The following is a 19,880-nucleotide window of genomic DNA, read 5'->3' as shown; positions in this document are numbered from 1 at the left end:
CACTGGAGGGACTTGGCTCTGCTGTTAAAAAATTCGGGACGTTTCCCTTTCCTCAAAGGCTGCGATGCCGCCAGCCCGGCACAAGCACCCGCTCCTTGGGAAGGCTCCGGTGCGAGGCCATCAGCACTGGGGAGGAATCACAGCGTGGCCCTGCCGAGTACTGGGGCCAGCCCTCACCTCTGCCCCCACGGCAGCCCAGACGCCCAGTGGAGGGTGGCAGCGCCTGGGTTGGCTCCCTCCTTACTCCGGCCACATGCCCTCGTCTGGTTGTCCCATGACAAGGGGCTTCGGGGACTCATTTGGAGAGGATGAGCCCCAAAAAGAAGGAATGGGTCACGGGCTGCAGGACAGGCTCTCAGTGGCTCAGAGCGGGTTCCCCAGGATCTTCAGCATCAGCATCGTTTGCACTACAGCCACCCACTGGCTGCAAAGAGGCCAAGTACTGAAATTCCTCCTGTCCAAAAATTCACTGGGCATTTGCCTCTCTCTGGGAATGACCTATGGTGGCCACGGGATGCCATCGGCCAGGAACAGCTGCCATCAGCATTTTCAACTACGTCTGGACAACAAAAACGTTGTGAAACAGCCGCTGGGAAAAGGGGAGGTCTGATCTAGCAGAGGTAGCAGCTGTGCAGAGACCAGGTAGAACCCAGTGGGGGGTGCCAATGAGATCACCCGTTTAAATAAACGAAGAAAAAAAACGGAGAGAAGCAGCATTGTTCATGAGGCTGTTTGGTGTGACACACGCCCCAGCCCACCTGTGCTGGAGGAGGCACGTTCAAGTGTGGGGTGCAGTGAGCAGGGATCCCTGGGCTCCACCAGAGACATGTCCCCCACACCTTACTTCCCCACAGGCAGCAACACCCTGACCAGTGGATGGCCCCGGTGCTGTCATGTCTGTGCTTTACGTCCAAGGAAAGGGTATCCCAATTTAGCCCCTTTGGGGCAACCCACCAGCACCACCACCCAACCTTCACTGAACAAAAACAAAGGCAACAAAACAAAACCCACAGCACAAATGGAAAGGGAATGGCCAGGCACCGGCCCAAGGCTGCCATGAAGGGAGCAAGCCACTCTGTTATCCCAGTGGTGTCACCCCCACTGCAAGGCACCAAGTCCCAGCATGCTACAGCTCCGACTGTGAGCGGGAGATGCGTGGGCCCTTGCGGATCTCCTTCCGCTTCTCTTCCTTCTTCCTCCTCTTCTCCTCATCCCGCAGCGCCTTCTGAAAGGTGTCAGCACTGGGGAAAAACTGTGGGTTGACAGCAAGGGGTCAGCATGGGGGAGTGCCCAGAGCTTCAGAGGCACAACCCCTCCAAACCCACCAAAGCCAACACACAAGCCTCACAGTCTAGGGAGCTTTGAGCACAGATGCAGCACAAGGCAAACAGTGTCCACCACGAGGCAGGTGGCCACAGAAGGGAAGAGAGGGCACCAGGTACCCATTCCCCAGCCAGCTGCCTGGAGCTGCAACATGGATGCAGAAGCTCATGAGGCAAGCTGACAGCATTGCCATCTTACCTCTGACTGGTCCGTTTTAAAGGGATTGCGGTAATCGGGAGATTTCTCACTGATTCCTAGCTCCTGAGCCATCTGCAGAGCAAAGGGGAGACCTCACTGGGGAGTGGTGCCTCTCACTCACATCCCCCCAGTGTGACCAGGGTCCCCTACACTCCCACCAGTCCCATCCCTATGCTCTTCCCCCATCCCTCAGCTCAAGGACAGCCCCCACACACAGAGAGCCCTGCCTTCCTTCTACACCAAAACCCTCACTTCCCCAGCCTAACAGCAGAGAGGGATCACGGCAGGGGGGACAAAGAGCCATACCAGCCGCAGGACCTGGGAGTGGGGTCCCTGCTCGAACACGCCCGTCAAGTTGCAGAAGCCAATGCCCCAGCGGATGAGGCTGTTCCAGTTGGAGTTGCGGTCGAAATAGTGGTGCACAATCTTGGGGAAGCGCAGGACAACGTCCCCAAAGAAAGCAGTGTTCTCCACCACGTGGGAATATGCTGTGGGGACAGCCATCAGCACAGGCTCAGGGCAAACCAATAGACTCCCCAGTATGAACTGGTCAGAGAGGCAGCAATAGGGTCTCCAGGGAGAGGAAGCAGCCAGGGAGCAGCCCAGGTCTAGTCTGGATACACAGGGGTTTTGTACCTACCCCAGCACTGATCCCAGAAGAATGTCTGTGGCGTACCAGAGCACCAGAAAAAGGAGGGGGGTAAAAACCAGAGAGGACCTACCATCCTTTATCTTCTCATCCTGAGGGAAGGGCCCATCAGGAGGCACATCAGCAGCAATGAGCACAGCACGGGAGTCCTCCAGCACCTGCCAGAGCCCTTGGTTACTGCCCTGCCCTGCACCCTGGAGATGCTGCCACAGTTGCCCCACTTTGAAACCTCATGGCATCCTCCCTTCAGGTCCTAAAGCTCACCTGACACACCCTCCACAGAAGCCCCCAACCCTTTTCATTTCTGCCCACCCTTGTGGGCTCAGAGTGCAGCCTGCACTGTGGCTTACTTTGAAGAGTCCCTTGAGCATGATGTCAATGATTTTGTACTGCTGATTGACGTCATTGAGCTCGATCAAGTTCTTCAGAGCATTCATCTGGTCCTTGCGCTTCACCTCAAACAGTTTCTTATCTGCACCACTGTCAAGGGCACTGTTGACACTCTGCCACCACACTGCTGCTCTTCCCCATCCACTGTGACCCCATCACCATTCCAGCCCCCCCCACCCCAGTTCTCCATGAGGTGTCTGAGGGACAGTACCTGAGCTAGGATAAAACACAGATTTCCAGTGAACCCCTTGCCCAAACATCCCAGCAGGGCCCTTAACAAGCTGAGAGTTTGTGGGGCGCTTTCTACTTGCCAGTCCATACTCTGGTTGATGGGCTGGAGAGGAACATGGAACTGCCACCTTCTCCATGTGTGTCCACATACTCATTATCTTTGCATATGTTGCACGCTCACCAGGGGATGCTGCTATGTGCTAAGAAGGGCTTGCATTAGCCCAACACCTCATAGGCAAAAAGTGCCTGTGGCACAGAGGAAACCAAGAGCCACAAGCCCCAGAGTCCTCTTCCACCATGAAGAGGTGACTGCAAAGCACTGAGACGTGCAGGCATGCTCTGCCTTCTGGCTGGTGATGCCAATTCCAACAGCAGACTAGGAAACGTGTCCAGCACAATGGAGCAGAAAGAACACCAGGCACCACTGCCATTTCTGCTCCTACACCAAGCCAGGTACTTGGTTAGCACACCCAGCAGCTTGGCTAAAGCCCATCTACAGAAGGACAAAGCAGCAACTTCCCAGTGCTTCTGGATCCTCTCTTTTCCACTCCCTTGTGCCCCTTTTCATGGTCTCTGACCCCTTCCCTTTGCATGTGCTTCCTCCAGCCTCTGTAGCCATTAATGCATACGTGGTCACGAGGGGCAGGCTGCAGAGGATACAGATTTCCAAGCCAGAGTCTACTCTCTGTTTCTCCAGGTCTGTGAAGCTGCCCTGGGACAGCAGCAATGCCAGCAGAAAGGGGCAGATGATGAGAAAATCCATGTTGGCCTCTGCAGCCTGGAAGAAAACAGACCAAAAAAACCAATGATCAGTGAGGAGACTTACCAAAATTAGTCACACAATGACAGGGACTGATGGCACACTGCTCTTTGCACTAGGGTCCCTGCCCACTTCTCCCTTGCCCCCGTGAGGGGTCTGAGAGATACAGAGGCCAGAGTAGAGCCACATGGTGATGCTGCAGCCAGCCTGCTCTCCCCTGCATGTGAAGCCCTGGTCTCCCTCTTCTCTCTACCTGCCTGCACTGACAGCCCCCAGGCATCTGACCCAGCAGAAAAATTAACTTCTACCCTTCTTCCAAAAATAACTCTTTTTTCCCTGGGTTTGCAAGGCAGACCAGCCTTGAGTCTTCGTGCCCTCTTGAGTCTGTTTGCCTGCACAGCCAAATCTGCCTCTGTAATGCCCTAACACTGAAACAAAACCAAACCACTTGCTCTTTTCTTGTTGCTTTTCTTTATTTAATGAATATAATTTCTTCAACTCCAAGCCCATGAAAAAGGCAAAGCAGGCAGCACCAGCAGCTCTCCCAGCCCTGCAAGGATCAGCAGCAGCTCCCACCATGCACCTCCTGCCAAGGCCAAGCAAAGCATCTTCACACCCCTGGCAAAGGCAGGGGAATGGTGTCAGACATACATGAGAAACCCTCTGAAATATTTTGCTGTTGTGCTTTGTAAAAGCAACACCCCTGGAAAGGAACAGACCAGAATAAATACAACCAGAATTATTGAAGAAGACCTGGCTGCTCCTGGTGTGGGCTCAGCAACATGCCCCATGTTTCTGACACAGTGCAGAGCCAGGACAGCAGCACAAATCCCCATGCCAGCTTAGGATCGGTTCCCTCTTCCCACTGTGGAATGAGGCTTAAATCATATTCCAGCTGGATGGAATATGCCACAAAGCACACCAACAAGCCAAGGCTGTAAGAAAAATTCTGCAGCCCAAGCACACAGATGTTCTGCTGGACCTACCAGCCTGGTCAGCTTCCAAGAGACTACTTCACCGTGCCAAAAACCATGACCAAGGACCCAGAAAGGGTCAGAGAGGTCTCCCCTCTGCACAGCCCTCCACTGCTGCTCGCTACCTCCCAGGCTCTCAGGGAGGAGGAAGTGCAGCAATGCAAAAGCACAATGACTACCCTGGGACCCAAGCTCCTGTTTGCCCCTCGGATCAGACATACCACCATAAGGACTAGGCTGGCTATTTGCCATGCTCATGGAGAACTGGAAAGAGATGTTGGAGGTAGCCAGTGGCCTCCAGACCAGGCTGGAAGGCAAAGAGCAGAAATGCTGCCCACAACAACCCTGCCATGCTGCCTGTGGCAGTCACTCCAGCTCTGGAGTTGGGTGGCTGGAGGATGTTCCACAGGTTCTACAAGGGGGAAGATGAGCTGCAAAAAACCCTGTTCAAGCAGCAGCAGAGCAAAGCACAGCTCTTGGCTGAAGCAGCTGCCGACCAGCCAGTTGCTGCAGCACAAGGTCCACCAGCCTGCCTGGCTGCTTCCGAGTCTCAGAATAGTGATGGGCTTCTTCAGAGACACAGAGCAGATGCTGGGGTAGAGATGGTCAATGTTTTCAATGAAAACTTATTCAGATCCTCCTACACCAGCCCTAAAAGATCGTCCCATGGGACAAGGTCAGAAGTAGCATACTGGGGAACTACATCATACTGGAAGTGCATCATCTTTTCATCTGATCTGCTCGTACTTATTCCCACATCAAAGCTATTTAGTTGCCATTGTCCACCAGGGCTAAAACATGCTGTGAAAATGAAGCAGGGCCCAGTTGTTTCTCTCACCCATCTCCTTTCACTGCCCTGACAATTTCACCCTATTCTAACAGCAGAGGATACTCCTTACTCTCCAGGCCACACTGTGTAACGGCAGAGATGCCAAAGCTCCTTGCAGATGTTTCTCTATGCTTTCCCCACAAACTCACTCTTGTGTCTTCACACCTGCTGGGGGATGAGATGAGACAGAAACACAGCAGACCTGCTCCTCTCTTCCCTCCCTGCTCCTCTCTGAATTGATTTCTGCCAAAGACAGCTCTGCCTGATGCTCCCAGGGCAGTCCAGGGAGCCAGGGCCTGGCCTGATGCTACAGATGGAAAGGAGTTTCCACCAACATTGCCTTGCAGCCCTGGCCAGCTGGCTGTTTCAGCAGCAAGCCCACCAGTCTGTCTCACTGTCTCCCAACCTCTTAATTTAGATGTGTTTTTCCAAAGACACAACAACAGATGCTGTGTAATAGATGGTTAGTACTTCTCATTAAAATGTTTTCAATTACTTTATAAATTTTCCTGCAGGAACCCCATCTGAATCAAGCATCCCTGAGATTTATTCACTTAATGAGCTTGCAAGGCAGAGCCATGGTGCAATGCTTTGGTTCCCAGGAGAAACGTTTGCATGATCCCCCCCCCCCCCCCCCTTCCCCTCTGCAGGCACTGAAATATAGGGGGAAAAGCATCATCCTTCACCAGGAGAATGCTGAGGCAAAACAGGGAATAAAAACTCCCTGCCCCATTCCTGAGGTGCTCCTGCAGCAACCAGACGAGGAGTAATCTCTTACAGGTGAACCAAAAGCTTCAGAATTGAAACACCACTGCTCTGACTCGTCTAGGAGGACATATCGACACGGGGCTTACGGGAGCAGCAGCTTCAGTTGAAACTGCACTGACCATTTACACCTGCTCGTCTCCAAAGCTTCCCAACCACCAAGCCCAGAAGCTCGCGTACCACAGGGTTTGGGAACCCCGATTTCCCGCTGCGATTTCCAGCAGGAATGGGTTCATCCCAGCCCCCCCTAGTCCCTCACGTCGTGTCGGAAGGGTTCAAGAAGCACCCTGAGGAGCTCTGCCGGCCGCTGGCACGGGGAGATGGGGATTCTCCCGCAAGCTGAAAGTAAAGGCAACATACAGGGAGCGGGGAGTGCAAAGGGGTTGAGCCGAGCCTACCCCGGCCGCGCTGCGGGAAACCCACCCGGAGCCGTGTCAAGCGGACGTGGCAGGCGGCCCACGGGAGGGTGCGAACCCTCGGGGGAGACGGCAGCTCCCAGGAGCCGCGGCGGTCCGCTCCTCCCGCAGCTCCAGCGCGGGGCGAGCAGGCGGCGATGGCAGGCAGAGCCCGTCGGGCACAGCCCTTTAACCCAGGGTCCCGGGAAGTGCGCCGGGGCCGCACTGCCCGCCCCGCTCATCTGCCTCCCCGGGGTCCCTCCCGGGGAGCACGGGCCATGTCCGCCCCGTCCCCCGGTGCGGCCCCAGGGCTGCTCCCATCCTTCCCTCCTATCCCGCCACGGCCGAGCATCTCCCCCCGGCCCCGCTGGACCTCCGGGGCGGGGATGGCTCCCGGACGGCGCGGCCGGTCCCCTACCTGCGGGCCGGGTGCCGGGTGCCGAGGCCGGCGCTCACGCCTGCCGCGCTGCCATGCCGCTGCTGCTGCCGCCGCCGCTGCTGCTGCCGCTCCGCCCCGCCGTGTCACTTCCTGAGCCCCCGCCCCACCCCGGCACCGGCCACGCACCGGCGGCACTTAGAGGCTCCGGAGGCGACAGGACAGCGGGGACTGTCGAAGGGGTCACTCGTGACTTGGAAGAAAACTGTTCATGCCTATGGGACAGGTAGCGTATCTGCTTCCCCCGGGATCCTGGCTGAGACCCCACCGCCCCTTCCAGCCCAGAGCAAAGGGACCATTCCGTAGCCCTATCAGCCAAGGCGGATGAGCAGAGCACCTCTTCCACAGCATCCCTGTACGACGTCGTTTCCCCAAGTAGACCTGTATTCTGATACATGAAGGGCATCAACCAAGCCTTATCCCGCACAGAAGGGGAAACTGAGCCGTTTCAGTAACAGAACTTTTTAATTTCAACAAACCTTTTCCTCAAAATGAGTAACAAGGGACTTCCTTTGCCCATCTTATCCCTACTACTCACTGGGGTCTCCTGCTACATTCTTGCTTTATTCCTCTGCTCTGTGCGCTGTATCTTCTAATTTCAATCTCCAATGTGTGAGAGGGACACTGCCACGCTTCCCAGACATCTATCAGGGACAGCATGAGCGGAAACCAAAGGAAAGGTATGCATGCTATGGGAATTCCCACATTCAACATATCACTGACAGGAAGTTTTCATTACTAAACCAACCCTCACCAAGCCATGGTACCTCACTCCCAACATATGTGAGAACCATTAGTGTAGGTAAACCTGAAGAAAAGTCAAAGCTCCATTGTAACCAGAGGATTTTGTCTTCCATGTCCAGGACTATCTTATTCACGTAGCCCCACTGCTGCACTTCAAGTGCATCCAAGATCCTTCCTAGCCACCAAGATTTGAAGGTTTCTTAATACATGAAAAAAGTCAGAAATGAAAAGTAACTTCAGCAATGTAACAAAACCTCCCATTCAAATTCCTTCATCCCTGTAGAGAGAAGCAAAATGGAGTGGAGAAGAGCCCAATGGCCTCCACCAGGACAACTTGTCCTCTGAGTGTCCCACAATAGAGCAGTAATATCACATTGGGGGTAAGCATGAGGACAAGCTACTCCTCACAGGACAAACACCTCAGTCACCATGTATCCTACACACATCTGATGACAGTGTCCCACAGTGAAGGAAGTCCCCACACCCACAGGAAATCACTGCCATGGCCACTTCCGTCACTGCTATATGTTTGAGGCAATGCAGCATGATGAAAACAGGAAGGCAAAAAAAAGTCTGAGAAAAAAACAAATACAGCATCATGTTCCCTCTTTCCCCACAAGGCATCTGGGAGTGGCCCCTGCCTCCATTGCCAAAGAGGATTTAGTTTGCAGAGCAGGGCTTTAGGCCCATACAACAAAATCTGGTAACTCTACTAGATTCTCAAAATGCTCCTGGCATTTTGAAAGTGCCTGAGTCATATTTGGGTTTCTACTACTCCATGGGCATACTGGCACTAGATAGCATACAAATAAAGATTAACTCATTGCTTATCCTCCAGGGAAATTGATACAGGGATTGTTACTGCTTTGAAGCCAGAGACTCCCAAGCCTGCTCCCTTTTCATCAGACCACCTCTGCTTTATGGATGAATGCAAGCCCAGCACACAGACCCATCTTAAATCCCAACTGTCTCCTCATTTCCAAAATGTCTTCTCAGATTAGGACATGATGAAGTCTTTCATCCCAAAATTAGCCAAGTGTAGAAACCACTCAGAGTTTTTCAATTTTGTTTGCCTTCAGCTGGAACAAGAGAAGGAGCATTAGATTAAGTATCTATTGGTACTATTAAGTACCTGTGTTACTCCTGCCACACACATCAGCTATCAAAGGATACACAATGTCTTGATGCTTTACACATGTGGTCCTCTGTCCCAAGAGGCGTTCCAGCAAAGTCTGAATGATCCCTGACTGCTCTGGCTCCAGCTGGTAATGACTGCTCTGAATCTGAGGTGTCAGAAAAAAAAATTATTTCCAGAACAGTATCAAACTGTTGGGCTTGTTCCTTCATACTCCCTCCCTCATCTCCACACAGAGCAATGAGATCTTCAAAAAGCCAAAGCAAACACCTAGGGATTCCCTTCCTGTTTTCCTAAGCAGTCACTGCTCTCTTACCTGAGAAAGGAAGAGTTGAAGAGCACAAGATGTAGCCTCGGACAGCTCTGCTATATTGGTTTCTGCTGCCTCCTGAATAATCTGGCTAATTTCTTTTTGAGAAATAATATTGCTGCTCTGATATCTCACAAACTTGAACAAAGGAAAAAATAGAGACGTTAAATAGTGGAAGATCCACAGAGTGCAACAGTGACTCATCACTTGCAAAGACCTCTTCTGTGTACCATTACTGCAGCACCTTTAACCACAGGCCTGATTTTTATACCACTTCTAATGGAACCAGTGCAAGTATCTATGTTGATGGTGCTCTGATTTATAGCCAGACTTATTTTTGTTTAAGCTAGGAAGGAACTAAAATAAATGAGGTAACCTTTTAAAACTGAAAAAAGAACAGCAAATACTCACAGACCCATGTTATATTTGGAGGGGTAAGGTTCACTTTAATAACCCCTTCTTCTCATTCTCATTCACTGCCACGAGGGCTGTATCTTCAGTATTTCTGCTGGGTAGGACCACATTCCCCCTCTAGCCCACAGACCCCATGTACAGCAGGGTAATATATTGCACTAACTCCCTGCCCTGAAAAGTCAGGTCTGTAAGGTGGAGACGGGAGACAAGCCGTGATGCCAAGCAGCCAGCTTGCTCCCTGACTGGTAACAGCAGTTGCATGCTCTCTTCAAGTTTCCCCTCTCCTCCCCAGGGGTCCTAGATGATATAAATAAATGTTACCAACACCAGAAGAACTGGAGGTGCTCACTGACCCCAGTCAGTTTCTGCAGGATGTGGGAAGTTCACTTGAAAGTATCATTATTAATACAGGGCACTAATATAGTCCCAGACAAAGCCACAGCACTATTAGAGACTGTGTTGCATAGCAGGTTAAGTACCAACAACCAGCCCATGTGTATTGTACCAACACACTGGGAAGGATGGGGAACAGCCCACCCTTCTGCTGCTCACCAAAGTCAGCAGCCTGAGAATTTCTGGCTGCAGAAAGGACTTCTGGCCTCCACTGAGTAGTGTGAAGAGCAGGAACCGGTGCCATGGCTGTGATACAACGTGTAGAGCTGGGAGAGAAGGAGAAGCCAATCAAAGACAGCTGTAAAACTGCCCAAGTGACAGTCTGAACTCAGCTAAGGACAGTCTTCAATACTGACCCCAAGTTTTCTCTCCTAGACCCTGTACTGTGAAACACTGAGGGGATATTTTCAACTGTTCTTACTTGCTTTTTAATCTGTCACTCTCTGGGCAAGAGTTCAGTCAAGATGACAAAAGCTTAATAGGTTTTCAAAGCAGAAAATACATATTGTCCATCTTTGTGCCAGTAAAAGAAGAGAAACCTTCTCCTGGGGTGCATGTCATAAAACAGTGAAGGAGTATCTTTAGCCTGGGGTTTTAAAAATAATACCCTCCGGTTTCAATATGAGGACAACTCTCCTGACCTCAGTTTTTATTTAGCTGCAGAATACCCTTTGGGTAATGAAGAAAGCCCTGTAATAGAAGCTGAACAAACTGAGCCTGGATCTGCATCAGATAGCAGACTATGGGGACCAGCCAGGCTGATGGTGGCAATGTAGTCAGTAGAGAAAATGTTCTTACTAAGAACATACAAGATAACATAGCATATATTAGGTAAGGCCATAAGTCTATGATGGCATGAAGTCTTTCACTGAATGCTGAAATTAAAATGTTATTACCTTGTATTTTTTACAGGTTAGGAGCATGGGATGGACAAATAGATTAGCTGATATAACTTGTTATACTATAGCAACTCACCAGTGTTAGAAAGATCTCTTTTCCACTGGCAGTCACACAACCTCCCTACAAAAATTTTTTCTATAGGAAAACAACACAGAAAAATAATGTAAAATATGTGGGAGATATCTTCCACCTGGGGAAAATAAGGAAATACCAGCACTGTGCATGAGCCTGCTCTGCACATTTGGAAATATCTCTGGACCAAAAGAGGGTTTTAGAAAGCTTCAAGTGAGTCAACTCCTAGAGGCAGAGTCCAGAACAGACTCTTTCCAGTCTTCTTGCATCTTTCAGTCAAATATAGCTATGACCCTCACTCTGCTTGGAATAAGAAGACTCTTGTTATTGCTGTTATGAACTTCAGCACCACAGCAGCCAAAGTGACAGGTTCAGCTGTTGCTGCAGCAGCATTTCATTAGTTTAATCCCAAATCAGCAGAGCCTCCCCATAACTTTTTTTTTAAATTCGACTTTTTAATAGCTTCCCTTCAGCTGTCTGTCATTCATCTGCAGTATTACATCTTTATCCAACCACTTCCTCTCTTCCACCAGTGTCCCTTTTGCCAGGTGTTCATTCATTCCTTTCCCTCTTCTGTTAGTGTTTAAACAACTGAAGTGAACAGGTCAGGGTAGAGACAATTTTCTGGTTTAAGTACAGAGCCAGCACCTAGAGTTTGTGGCAGGAGGCTGACAATAAACAGAAGGGTCTGTTCTTCCCCCCCAACTGTACAACACAGTCATATTATGTTATACTGAAAACATTTTATACATTAGGTCTGGCACGCACTCTGGAAAACAAGGTTGGAATTCACCCCTGGAAATCCAGAATTTCCATCCTCCATTCCCTAAGGTTGTCTAGCACCCTGTTCTCCCTTCTCCTCCTTTGGAGCCAAACCGTGACCAACTCTGTCCTTTTGTAAGACACATCATGTTCAGATTCTCCCTCTCATATGTTTATGATCTAAAGGTTTGATACAACTGGCCTGAAAGCCAAAGACTATTCCTATACTCCTTCCATTCCCAAACCTTTCCCTCTTACAGGGTTGGAGAACTACTTTTTACCTTCTGGAAAGCATCTGGTGTCCAGAGCCAAAGTGAAGGTTCATGCCTGCAGGGCAGCCAGGCACTGTGATCTCATCCCACAAAGCACAATATTAGCTTTAGGCACACGAAAAAAATTCTCATTTGGCATAAACTCATTATGCATTTTCTCCAGAGTGCTACTGGATAGTAAACAAAGAGCTCAAAATCACTGCAGGAGAGGAACTAGGAGAATAAAAAGCATCAAGACTTTACCAACATCCTGGTTCTTCACATACAGGTATTCCACTAAGGTTTCTAGGCAGGCAACCACTGCCTGAGAGAACAGCAAGTCTTTCTGGAATACCAAGAAAAAGGAAAAAAAAAAAAAACAACCAGTCAACAGCTATTGCAAGAGGAAAATTCATAAAGTGCCAAGATCAGATGAGTATGCAGCACAGGAAAATAACACCTTTCATCTCCTTCAAGGGATGCGATGTACTGCAAATTATCTGTCACATCAAGGAGCCAGACAGAGGTAGGGCTGCTTATTTTGAGTCTAAAAAATAATAAGTAACAGCCTCCAAAGAATAAAGATAGGAGCCCAACATAGCTTAAGAGTTAAATGTAAACTGATGTATTACCCCTGGAGCCCAGCATCACTTGAGCAAGTTAAATGTATGCTGATGCATTTACTACCCCCAAAAGCACCTTGCCAGGGGCATGGGGGATGGAATGGGATTTGTTATACTTTTCCCACATCTGTCCCTATGGATGTGGCATCCCTGCAGAGAAATAGATGGAAAGACAGAAATCATCATCAGTGCACAGAATTTCAGCTACCCAGTTCAGCAGCAGGGAGCACCGCATAGCTTGATTTACCTTCTTTCTCACTGCACTGTACTGCAGCAAGAGCATTTTCCCTCCTTCTCATCACACGTCTGTAAGGGATGGAAAATGCAGGCAGAAAGAAAAACAAACACGCAGCCCCTTTGATTCTGCAACAGCGTGGTTTCTCCTCAGTTTAATTTTCCTGCTTGAAGCCCAACACTACTGTTGTTCCAAAAGTCCTATTTTATGTACCTGCAACTGCACATGCACCAGAAGGTTCTGCAGACTGACAACAAGCGAGAAAACCTGCTGCATAGCAAGGGGATGCAAGGCAGCATCCTGCAGTGATGATGGCTGTGGTTGAGTAGCACCTGGGGCTGTGTTTTGGCCAACAATCGCCAGCAGGGAGGAGGAGAAATTCTGTCGCAGAAGAGCTCTCAGGAACTGCATGATGCTCACTAGACAGAGAGATGCTTATTAGCATGTGTCAGTGTTTTTCTCTGCTCTACCCTGTGTGTTGGTGCCTGTGCAATAGCATGGGAGAGGGTGATGAGAGAAAATGTGAGCTTAATAGCCCACCAGAGTTGTCTGGCAGCTGCTGACAGCTATAGACTAGAATGGCAATATGAGTTTCCTCATTCATCTCTTTCTTTAAGACACTAACACAGTTCACACTCAGTTCCAGATGTCACTACCAAGCTCCAGGGAAGATCTGTCCAAACACAGAATAACTTCAGACAGTTCCTTTTTGCCCTTTCTCATCACCAGTTACACATTTACAAAGTCAAATGGACCAAAGTTTCCAGATTCCCTCCAGCACCCCCACCAATCCATTCCACAGTCACCAGTTCTCCCTTATTACTTGTATCATGGTACTAGTGGCTGCTTCCAGACAAATCCGCCTAACAGATGCAAAATACCTAACAGCAGGATTGGCTTCTTATTCCTGAAGATGACTGCATTCAGAACTTTTGCAAGGTCGACAGAGAGTGTCTGGTGAACCTAGAAGAGAATTAAATAGAAGAGAAAAAGTGGTGCTGGTTTGGAACAGATAGAAAGCTCCGTAATATACTTCTAGGTCTTAGACACTGCCCCATGATGACCACTGAAAACCAAGGGAACTGCAACAGGGTTCCAGGAGGCTGACATAGAAGGGAGAGTTACATCATTGGACCCCCATGTTTCACTCACTACTACTTGCCTGAGCTGCACAGCTTCCAAACCACAGTCTACCTTGTCTGTCTTGTTCTCACTACTCCCTGCAGAACTTCTGGCATGTGGCTGTCAGTCTGCCAAGCACATGAAGTGGCAGAAACAGCCACCACCAAACATGGCTCTACCTTAGTCACAGAGCCAGGCAGCAAGACTGAGGAGCCAGGCAGCCAAAAACCAGCAGTGGCCAGAAGCTGTCCTTGCCTGCTGGAGCTGGGGCCTGCTGAGAGCACGGGGACAAGAACTACTGCATGGGTGAAAGTGGCAGAGGAATTTAGGGACTTGGCAACTAGGTGAAACAGGAAAAGTCGGCTTGAGAGGGAAATCTGCAATACGTTGTTTCCTTCACAGAACAGCCATTCAAGAGCAATGGCATGAAGCCTCAGAGAACACCGGAAGGGTTCAAACTCTTCAATCAGCCAGAGAGTTGATATGGAAAGCAGGCATAAGGATCACAGGGCTGATTCCCTTAAATACTCTTCTGAAGAGAGAAAGAGAGGAGAGCTAGGAGTAGCTCCTGCAACAATAATGAACTGACAAGCCAGTCTTTAATAGCCTACCATCCATGAGCCCTGTTTATTCACAGGGTAAAGCCAGCAGCAGTAACACAGTTAAGATGAAAGTTAGCTATGGCTAGACAAGTCCTCACTATTAACATCAGCCTGAGATGAATGTGGCCATTTCTTGAAGCCACTGTTCTTCTCTAAAAAACGGCAGGCTCAGGGAGACAGCCCGTCATCAGCTCACATTCACAGCCACAAAGGTGCTCTCATGAGAATCTCCAGGGTGCTTTGTGCAACTCCTGCTACACTGAGCAGCAGAAAGAAGCAAGAGAAGTGACTCATCCTCTTCCTCCCCTTCAGCAGATTAGAAACACTGACACTTAGAAATGCTGAAGCTTAGAAACACTGAAGCAGTCTTGAATCGTTTCCATTTCCCAGCTATATCTTTCCTCATCTCTGATGCAAAAACATTTCTGGGTTGTACATCATAGCACATCAAGCCAGTGGTATTGATAAAACCAAGCAACAGGCTTATAAACCGCTAAATGATTGCACTTCAAGGATCAATACAAGCTGAGAGCATCCCTCCCAGAAGATGAAGCTCAACACTTGACACTTGACACTAGAACGACATTTGGGACTGGCACAACACCAGACACAGTCCTGACTTGAAAAATGAGAAGGCAGGCTGTACTTAGCAGCTTACAGAGCAGGGTCAGGCTACATTCCCACAGCTGACAGTCTGTACAAGTACCATGCTCTAAGCCCTAAGCAGAGACTGCATGCCATGAAATAATAGATGCAGACTTGGTCTGGGCTGGTCTTCTAGAAAACATCTTCCTTCAGAAATCCAGCCCTTGATTTTCTGTGCATGCATGCATGTCCTTAATGTGATTCTATCATCTGATTTTATCAGTGTACCAGCTCCCAAAGAGCATACTCTGCTGGGCATAACTGCAAGAGCAGAGCTCACAATTCATCACATGCTCTCTAACTCCTTATCAAGAGAGGTCTGGCTAGATACTTCAAAAGGAAACAATTTCCCTTGTATTGTCATTGGAAAGTGCTTCCTTCAAAGTTGTAATTCCATTATTAGCTGACAACTCCAGTTTAGATGCCTTGTTGGACAGCAAAGCATCAAATACAATGAATACTGCCCACATTCAGAAAAGCTTGATAATTTTGAACACTTACTTTCCAATAATAGGTTCTATTTCACTATTGATCATTTCAGTAACAAAAAAGCAGTTTACAACATGGGAGCTGTACCTTCCACCACCAGTCTTCCCTTGAGAAAAGTTTTAAAATTTATTTTGCTCTGTCCTGAAGAGGAAAGTGATTTAGATCAGGAAGTCTGGGTATGCACTTCTCCCCACAGTATTTTTTCCCTTCTTTAACTCTTCAATGATTAGTGTCTCAAATCTTCAGTGTTACGCTGGCTTCCAGTCCTGCTGGAGAGGTGCAGCAGGGAGTAACTTGTGGACAATAACAAAAGAGAAATCGATGCAATCAGATTACAGGCCAAAGCAGAATGCTTTCATATAGATACACACACACACACACACACACACAAATATTTATTTTTGAGGTTTCTCCATGTGCTGACTCTGAACACTAGAGTGATTCTAACCTCAGTATTGTAGCGATGCTGATAAAGCAAAAGGGATGCCACCAACAGCCATCCAGAGCACAGCAAGGCATCTTCAGATGACAGGTAGGCAGGTCTGGAAGGAGGGGACCACAGCCAGGTGGATTCCAAAACCTTCTGCAGTAGTTCTAGCAAGGACACGTTGGAGAGCAGCACAGCTACTGCTGCATGGGAGAAACATAATCAGAGAGGGTGATGGGATGGCACAGGTTAAACCAGCTTGACAAGCATAAGAGAAGTGCAGAGCACACTCCTGCTGCAGTGAGGTAGCCTAGTTGCCACAGCTCATCTGAATAAGGCTGTCCAGCTACTGGCATTCATGTCCCAGAGCACAAGCAACTGTTCAGCCAGTTAATCAGCTAACAATACAGTAGGAAGGTCAGTTAGAGCTGTTCCCTAGTACTGTTTAATTTTTTGAACTATGACAATACCAGGATATTTCAAGCTAGGCATCACAGGCCCACTGCTGTGTTTATGAACAAGAAATACATAGTGATTCTGTCTTTCAGCAGCCAATTCTTGAATTATTGGAAGGCAGCAAAACCAAACCAAACTCAAACTAAAAAAAACCTCATCCAAAGCACGAAATTGTCTTTAATTATAATGCTGTGTCTGGATGGGGAAACATCCACCTTACCTGCTGAACAGTTAGAATACAGTCTCTGATTGTCAAGCTACAACCTCACTGAAATTAACTTAGCACTCAGTACAATCTTCCCTTACCTCTCTGTTGACTACAAGGTGTTGTCTGATGAAGGCTCCAGTACAGAAAATTCAAGGATGGCTGCAGGAGGTCAGTGTCCCTTGGCCTGCATTTCCCACAGAGATTACTGACTGGAAACAAAAGAACACGTGTAACAAGAACACCAACTTAACAGAGCACCTCAGCAAATGAAAGAAGTCAGTCAGTAGGGAGGGAATTCAGACAAAGTAAAATAAACAGAGCATGGTACAGACAAAGCAAGAGGCATCTGCCCTACAGTGTTTGCTTTAGAATGGACAGTGCAGTGGAGGATGATAAGGGGTGGGGGGGGGGGAGGGGGGATTGAAAAGGGTATATTAGAGGGCAGTAATGAATCCAAGAACAATGGACTTTGGGTTATCTTTCCACAGCAAAAAAAAAAAAAACTTCAATGTGAGTTATCTGTTTCCACAGATAACTGATTGAGTTATTGAGTGAGCTTGATTCTAGTACTAGAACAAACATAAACAAGGATGTGACTGTATCTCATTGTGACCAGACTGGGGAAAGCCATGGAGAGCTATGCTCTTCCACTCTCACCAAAACAGAAAACAAGACCAGAAGAAGCTTTTGACTCCTGGGAGAAGGTGAGCTGTGTTCTAAAATCACCGCAGCTGAAAAGGCTGAGAAAAACAGGCCATGGTTCTTCCACACCCACAGTTCCCTTGGCTAATGAATGTCTGAGAAATGCTGCTTCTTTACAAGGCAACACAGGCAGCCCTGAGATATGAAACATTTCAAATTGAAGGGGATAGTCCTTCAAAGTCTGCTGGAGAGATTAATTTGTCAGAGCAGGGAAGAGATGACAGGATAGATCAGCTGAATTTTCCTCCTAGTATCTATTCTTTCTCACAGCCTATATGAACCTCCAATAGCCAAGTAAAAAGGTAGAAATCACCAAGTAAAGATCACCAGACAAAACAGCAGGTTATGGTATGGTAAAGAAACACAACCTGCTCTTCTGTCTTTGAGGTGAAGTGAGCAAGCCCTGCAGTTGGTTGGGAGCCATGAACTCTAGATTCACATTCCAAGGAAAGCCCAGTTTCACTAGACTGCTGGTGCCTGATTAACAGGACATGACTGTGGCTTGAACCCCACAAGACTTATGGCAAGGATGGACAGGAAAGAATGATTCAGGAAGCACACCAGCCATGTGGCCACATGCCAAACCAACAACAGTCACTGACCCTGAAATTATGTCATGGTCGGGGGAAACTTTGGCCACCTTTTGAGTTTCAGACAAAAAATGCATTGTAAAAGCAAGAGGAAGAGAACCTGGGTTTTGTTAACTGAATTAGTTACCACAACTCTTTATCATGCTCTGGCTATGGAAGTATCTCAAAGCAACCATTGCTATAATGCAAGGTCAATCTTCTCTCAAAGACCAAGAGCAAGCTCCTAAACATCTTATGGAACAATCAACAAACACTTCCCTGGGAGAAGATGGATGCATATACTCACCCTGGTGAAGCAGCCTCAAGTCTGTGCTGTCCAGCTCCCTTATGCCCTTACTCCGCAGCTGCACCAGGAAAAGAAGGCTCAGCAAAACAGGCAGGTTCCTGTTGGCTAAGAAGGGTACAGGCAGGTCAGCTTCTCAGTGAACTCCAAACTGTTGTACCTCAAAGTGTGCCAGGAATTGTTAATTTTCTGGCTTCAGAATAAGGACACACAGAGCCCCAACTTTATTCTCATCTCCACAGCCCCCTCCAGATCAGATCCCCTTTCTGCCACTCTGGTTTGGGTACACATGAATCCTGACAACACCATTTTAGGAGCAACTTAGAAGGAAGAAAAAGAGTCTAGGGTCATTTACACCCATCATGAGCCATGCAGGGAGCAGTTCCTCACACTTTGAAACTGATACTGCTAATAAGCCAGAAGTCATTAGCCCTTTCTGCTCTCTACCTACCCACTTGACCATCACCGTCACACTTTTGACAGCAGCCCAGCTGCACAGCATTTTTTCTCCTCCATCTTGTGAGACTGGAAAAATGCTGTCCATCCCATCCCACAGGGCAGGGCAGAAACAGAAGCGAGAACTTCGAACAGCAGGCGTGTATGAAAGAAAATGGGGCTGCATAAACCACCCACCCCCCAGGGCAATCCTCTCCCTACTATTCACTTTTTTTGCAGTGCTGTAAACAGATAAAGATTCTTGTATTGTACACCTTACAATACCTACATATACAAAAGCCATACCTACAGCAAGCAACTATCACCTCCAGTAAACATTTTCACAAAGGCTCATTAGTTTTCAGTTTTGAGGAGGAAACATTTATGGGTGTCTTTAATATTAACATACTTCTGATGGAGTGCCACTGTTGGGTCTCTTTCTTGTCTAAAAGCAGGCTGCTGTTTGGATAGGGATGCAAATCCTCTGGACTTAACTATCCCAGGCCTCCCAGAGAACTGCCTGTGTGCTGGGAGACAAGGAAGTCTATCTCCGGAGTACACCTGCTGTTTGACTTTCTGGATGGCTTGCCAGGACATCAATTAACAAGTTCAAGATGTAATATGAAGAAGAGATACACGTATTAGTAGCAGCAAAAGGGCTCAAATCTTGCAAAGCTCCTCTAGCTCAGTGTCCTACCCCCATCACCAGTGGTTTGGAAGAACAGGTCTGACTCCCACTATAGGAAATGGTACTTTGCCTCCCCACAGCTCCTGGCATCCCTAGATCAGCGACAGAAGGACACAAGTTCAAAGGTGCACAATTCCAAACAAGATCAGATCTAGCAGATCTTGTAGCCTTATGCTCTACCATGCTCCTGCTTTCAATGCCCCTCTTCTACAGCTTACTGATTTTGCTGGAGGTAAGGCAAAACCACTTCCCTCTTGTTGTCTCCATCCCAACTACTGAACAACAAAACACTTGAAACAGAGCAAAGCTGTTAAAAGCATCAGTGGCCCCCCAGGAACAAGTAAAAGTTGTGCTAAGTCCCTATCCTAAAGGAGCCAAGGACATCCTAGCACTGCTCCTTCTTTCAGTTGAAGCTCACAGACTGCTTTGCACAGCACCTTTCAT

At 48.4% G+C, this 19,880-nt stretch overlaps 2 protein-coding genes across 3 annotated transcripts in view; both read right to left on the bottom strand.

The window, feature by feature from the left end:
* Positions 1-1,080: 1,080 nt before the first annotated feature.
* On the bottom strand, positions 1,081-7,470 carry CCDC134 (coiled-coil domain containing 134). 2 transcript variants are annotated; one of them, XM_062492235.1, is made up of 7 exons: positions 7,426-7,470; positions 3,452-3,569; positions 2,521-2,642; positions 2,244-2,328; positions 1,828-2,009; positions 1,522-1,593; positions 1,081-1,252 (listed from the first exon to the last, which is right to left on the bottom strand). In XM_062492235.1, exons 1-7 carry the CDS (start codon positions 7,468-7,470, stop codon positions 1,127-1,129), a joined length of 750 nt encoding a protein of 249 aa, XP_062348219.1. In that variant the 3' UTR covers positions 1,081-1,126. The 2 variants fall into 2 exon arrangements, with proteins under 2 accessions (XP_062348219.1, XP_062348220.1); XM_062492236.1 differs by lacking the exon at positions 7,426-7,470 and adding an exon at positions 6,933-6,997.
* Positions 7,471-7,546: 76 nt separating this feature from the next.
* The window catches only part of MEI1 (meiotic double-stranded break formation protein 1), a 37,491-nt gene continuing 25,157 nt past the window's right edge, over positions 7,547-19,880 (bottom strand). The window contains exons 22-31 of the mRNA XM_062492234.1: positions 18,317-18,421; positions 16,837-16,947; positions 16,096-16,277; positions 13,671-13,752; positions 13,003-13,208; positions 12,196-12,277; positions 10,106-10,212; positions 9,146-9,277; positions 8,868-8,977; positions 7,547-7,594 (exon numbers count right to left, since the gene is read on the bottom strand). Of these exons, the coding sequence (XP_062348218.1) occupies positions 7,549-7,594; positions 8,868-8,977; positions 9,146-9,277; positions 10,106-10,212; positions 12,196-12,277; positions 13,003-13,208; positions 13,671-13,752; positions 16,096-16,277; positions 16,837-16,947; positions 18,317-18,421 (1,163 nt within the window). The 3' untranslated portion in view covers positions 7,547-7,548. The remainder of the gene's footprint in view (positions 7,595-8,867; positions 8,978-9,145; positions 9,278-10,105; positions 10,213-12,195; positions 12,278-13,002; positions 13,209-13,670; positions 13,753-16,095; positions 16,278-16,836; positions 16,948-18,316; positions 18,422-19,880) is intronic.

Source organism: Cinclus cinclus, chromosome 4 (genome assembly GCF_963662255.1).
Source record: "Cinclus cinclus chromosome 4, bCinCin1.1, whole genome shotgun sequence".
Taxonomy (NCBI): domain Eukaryota; kingdom Metazoa; phylum Chordata; class Aves; order Passeriformes; family Cinclidae; genus Cinclus; species Cinclus cinclus.
Note: the sequence above shows the minus strand (reverse complement) of the source record. Positions and strands in the feature narration are given on the sequence as shown.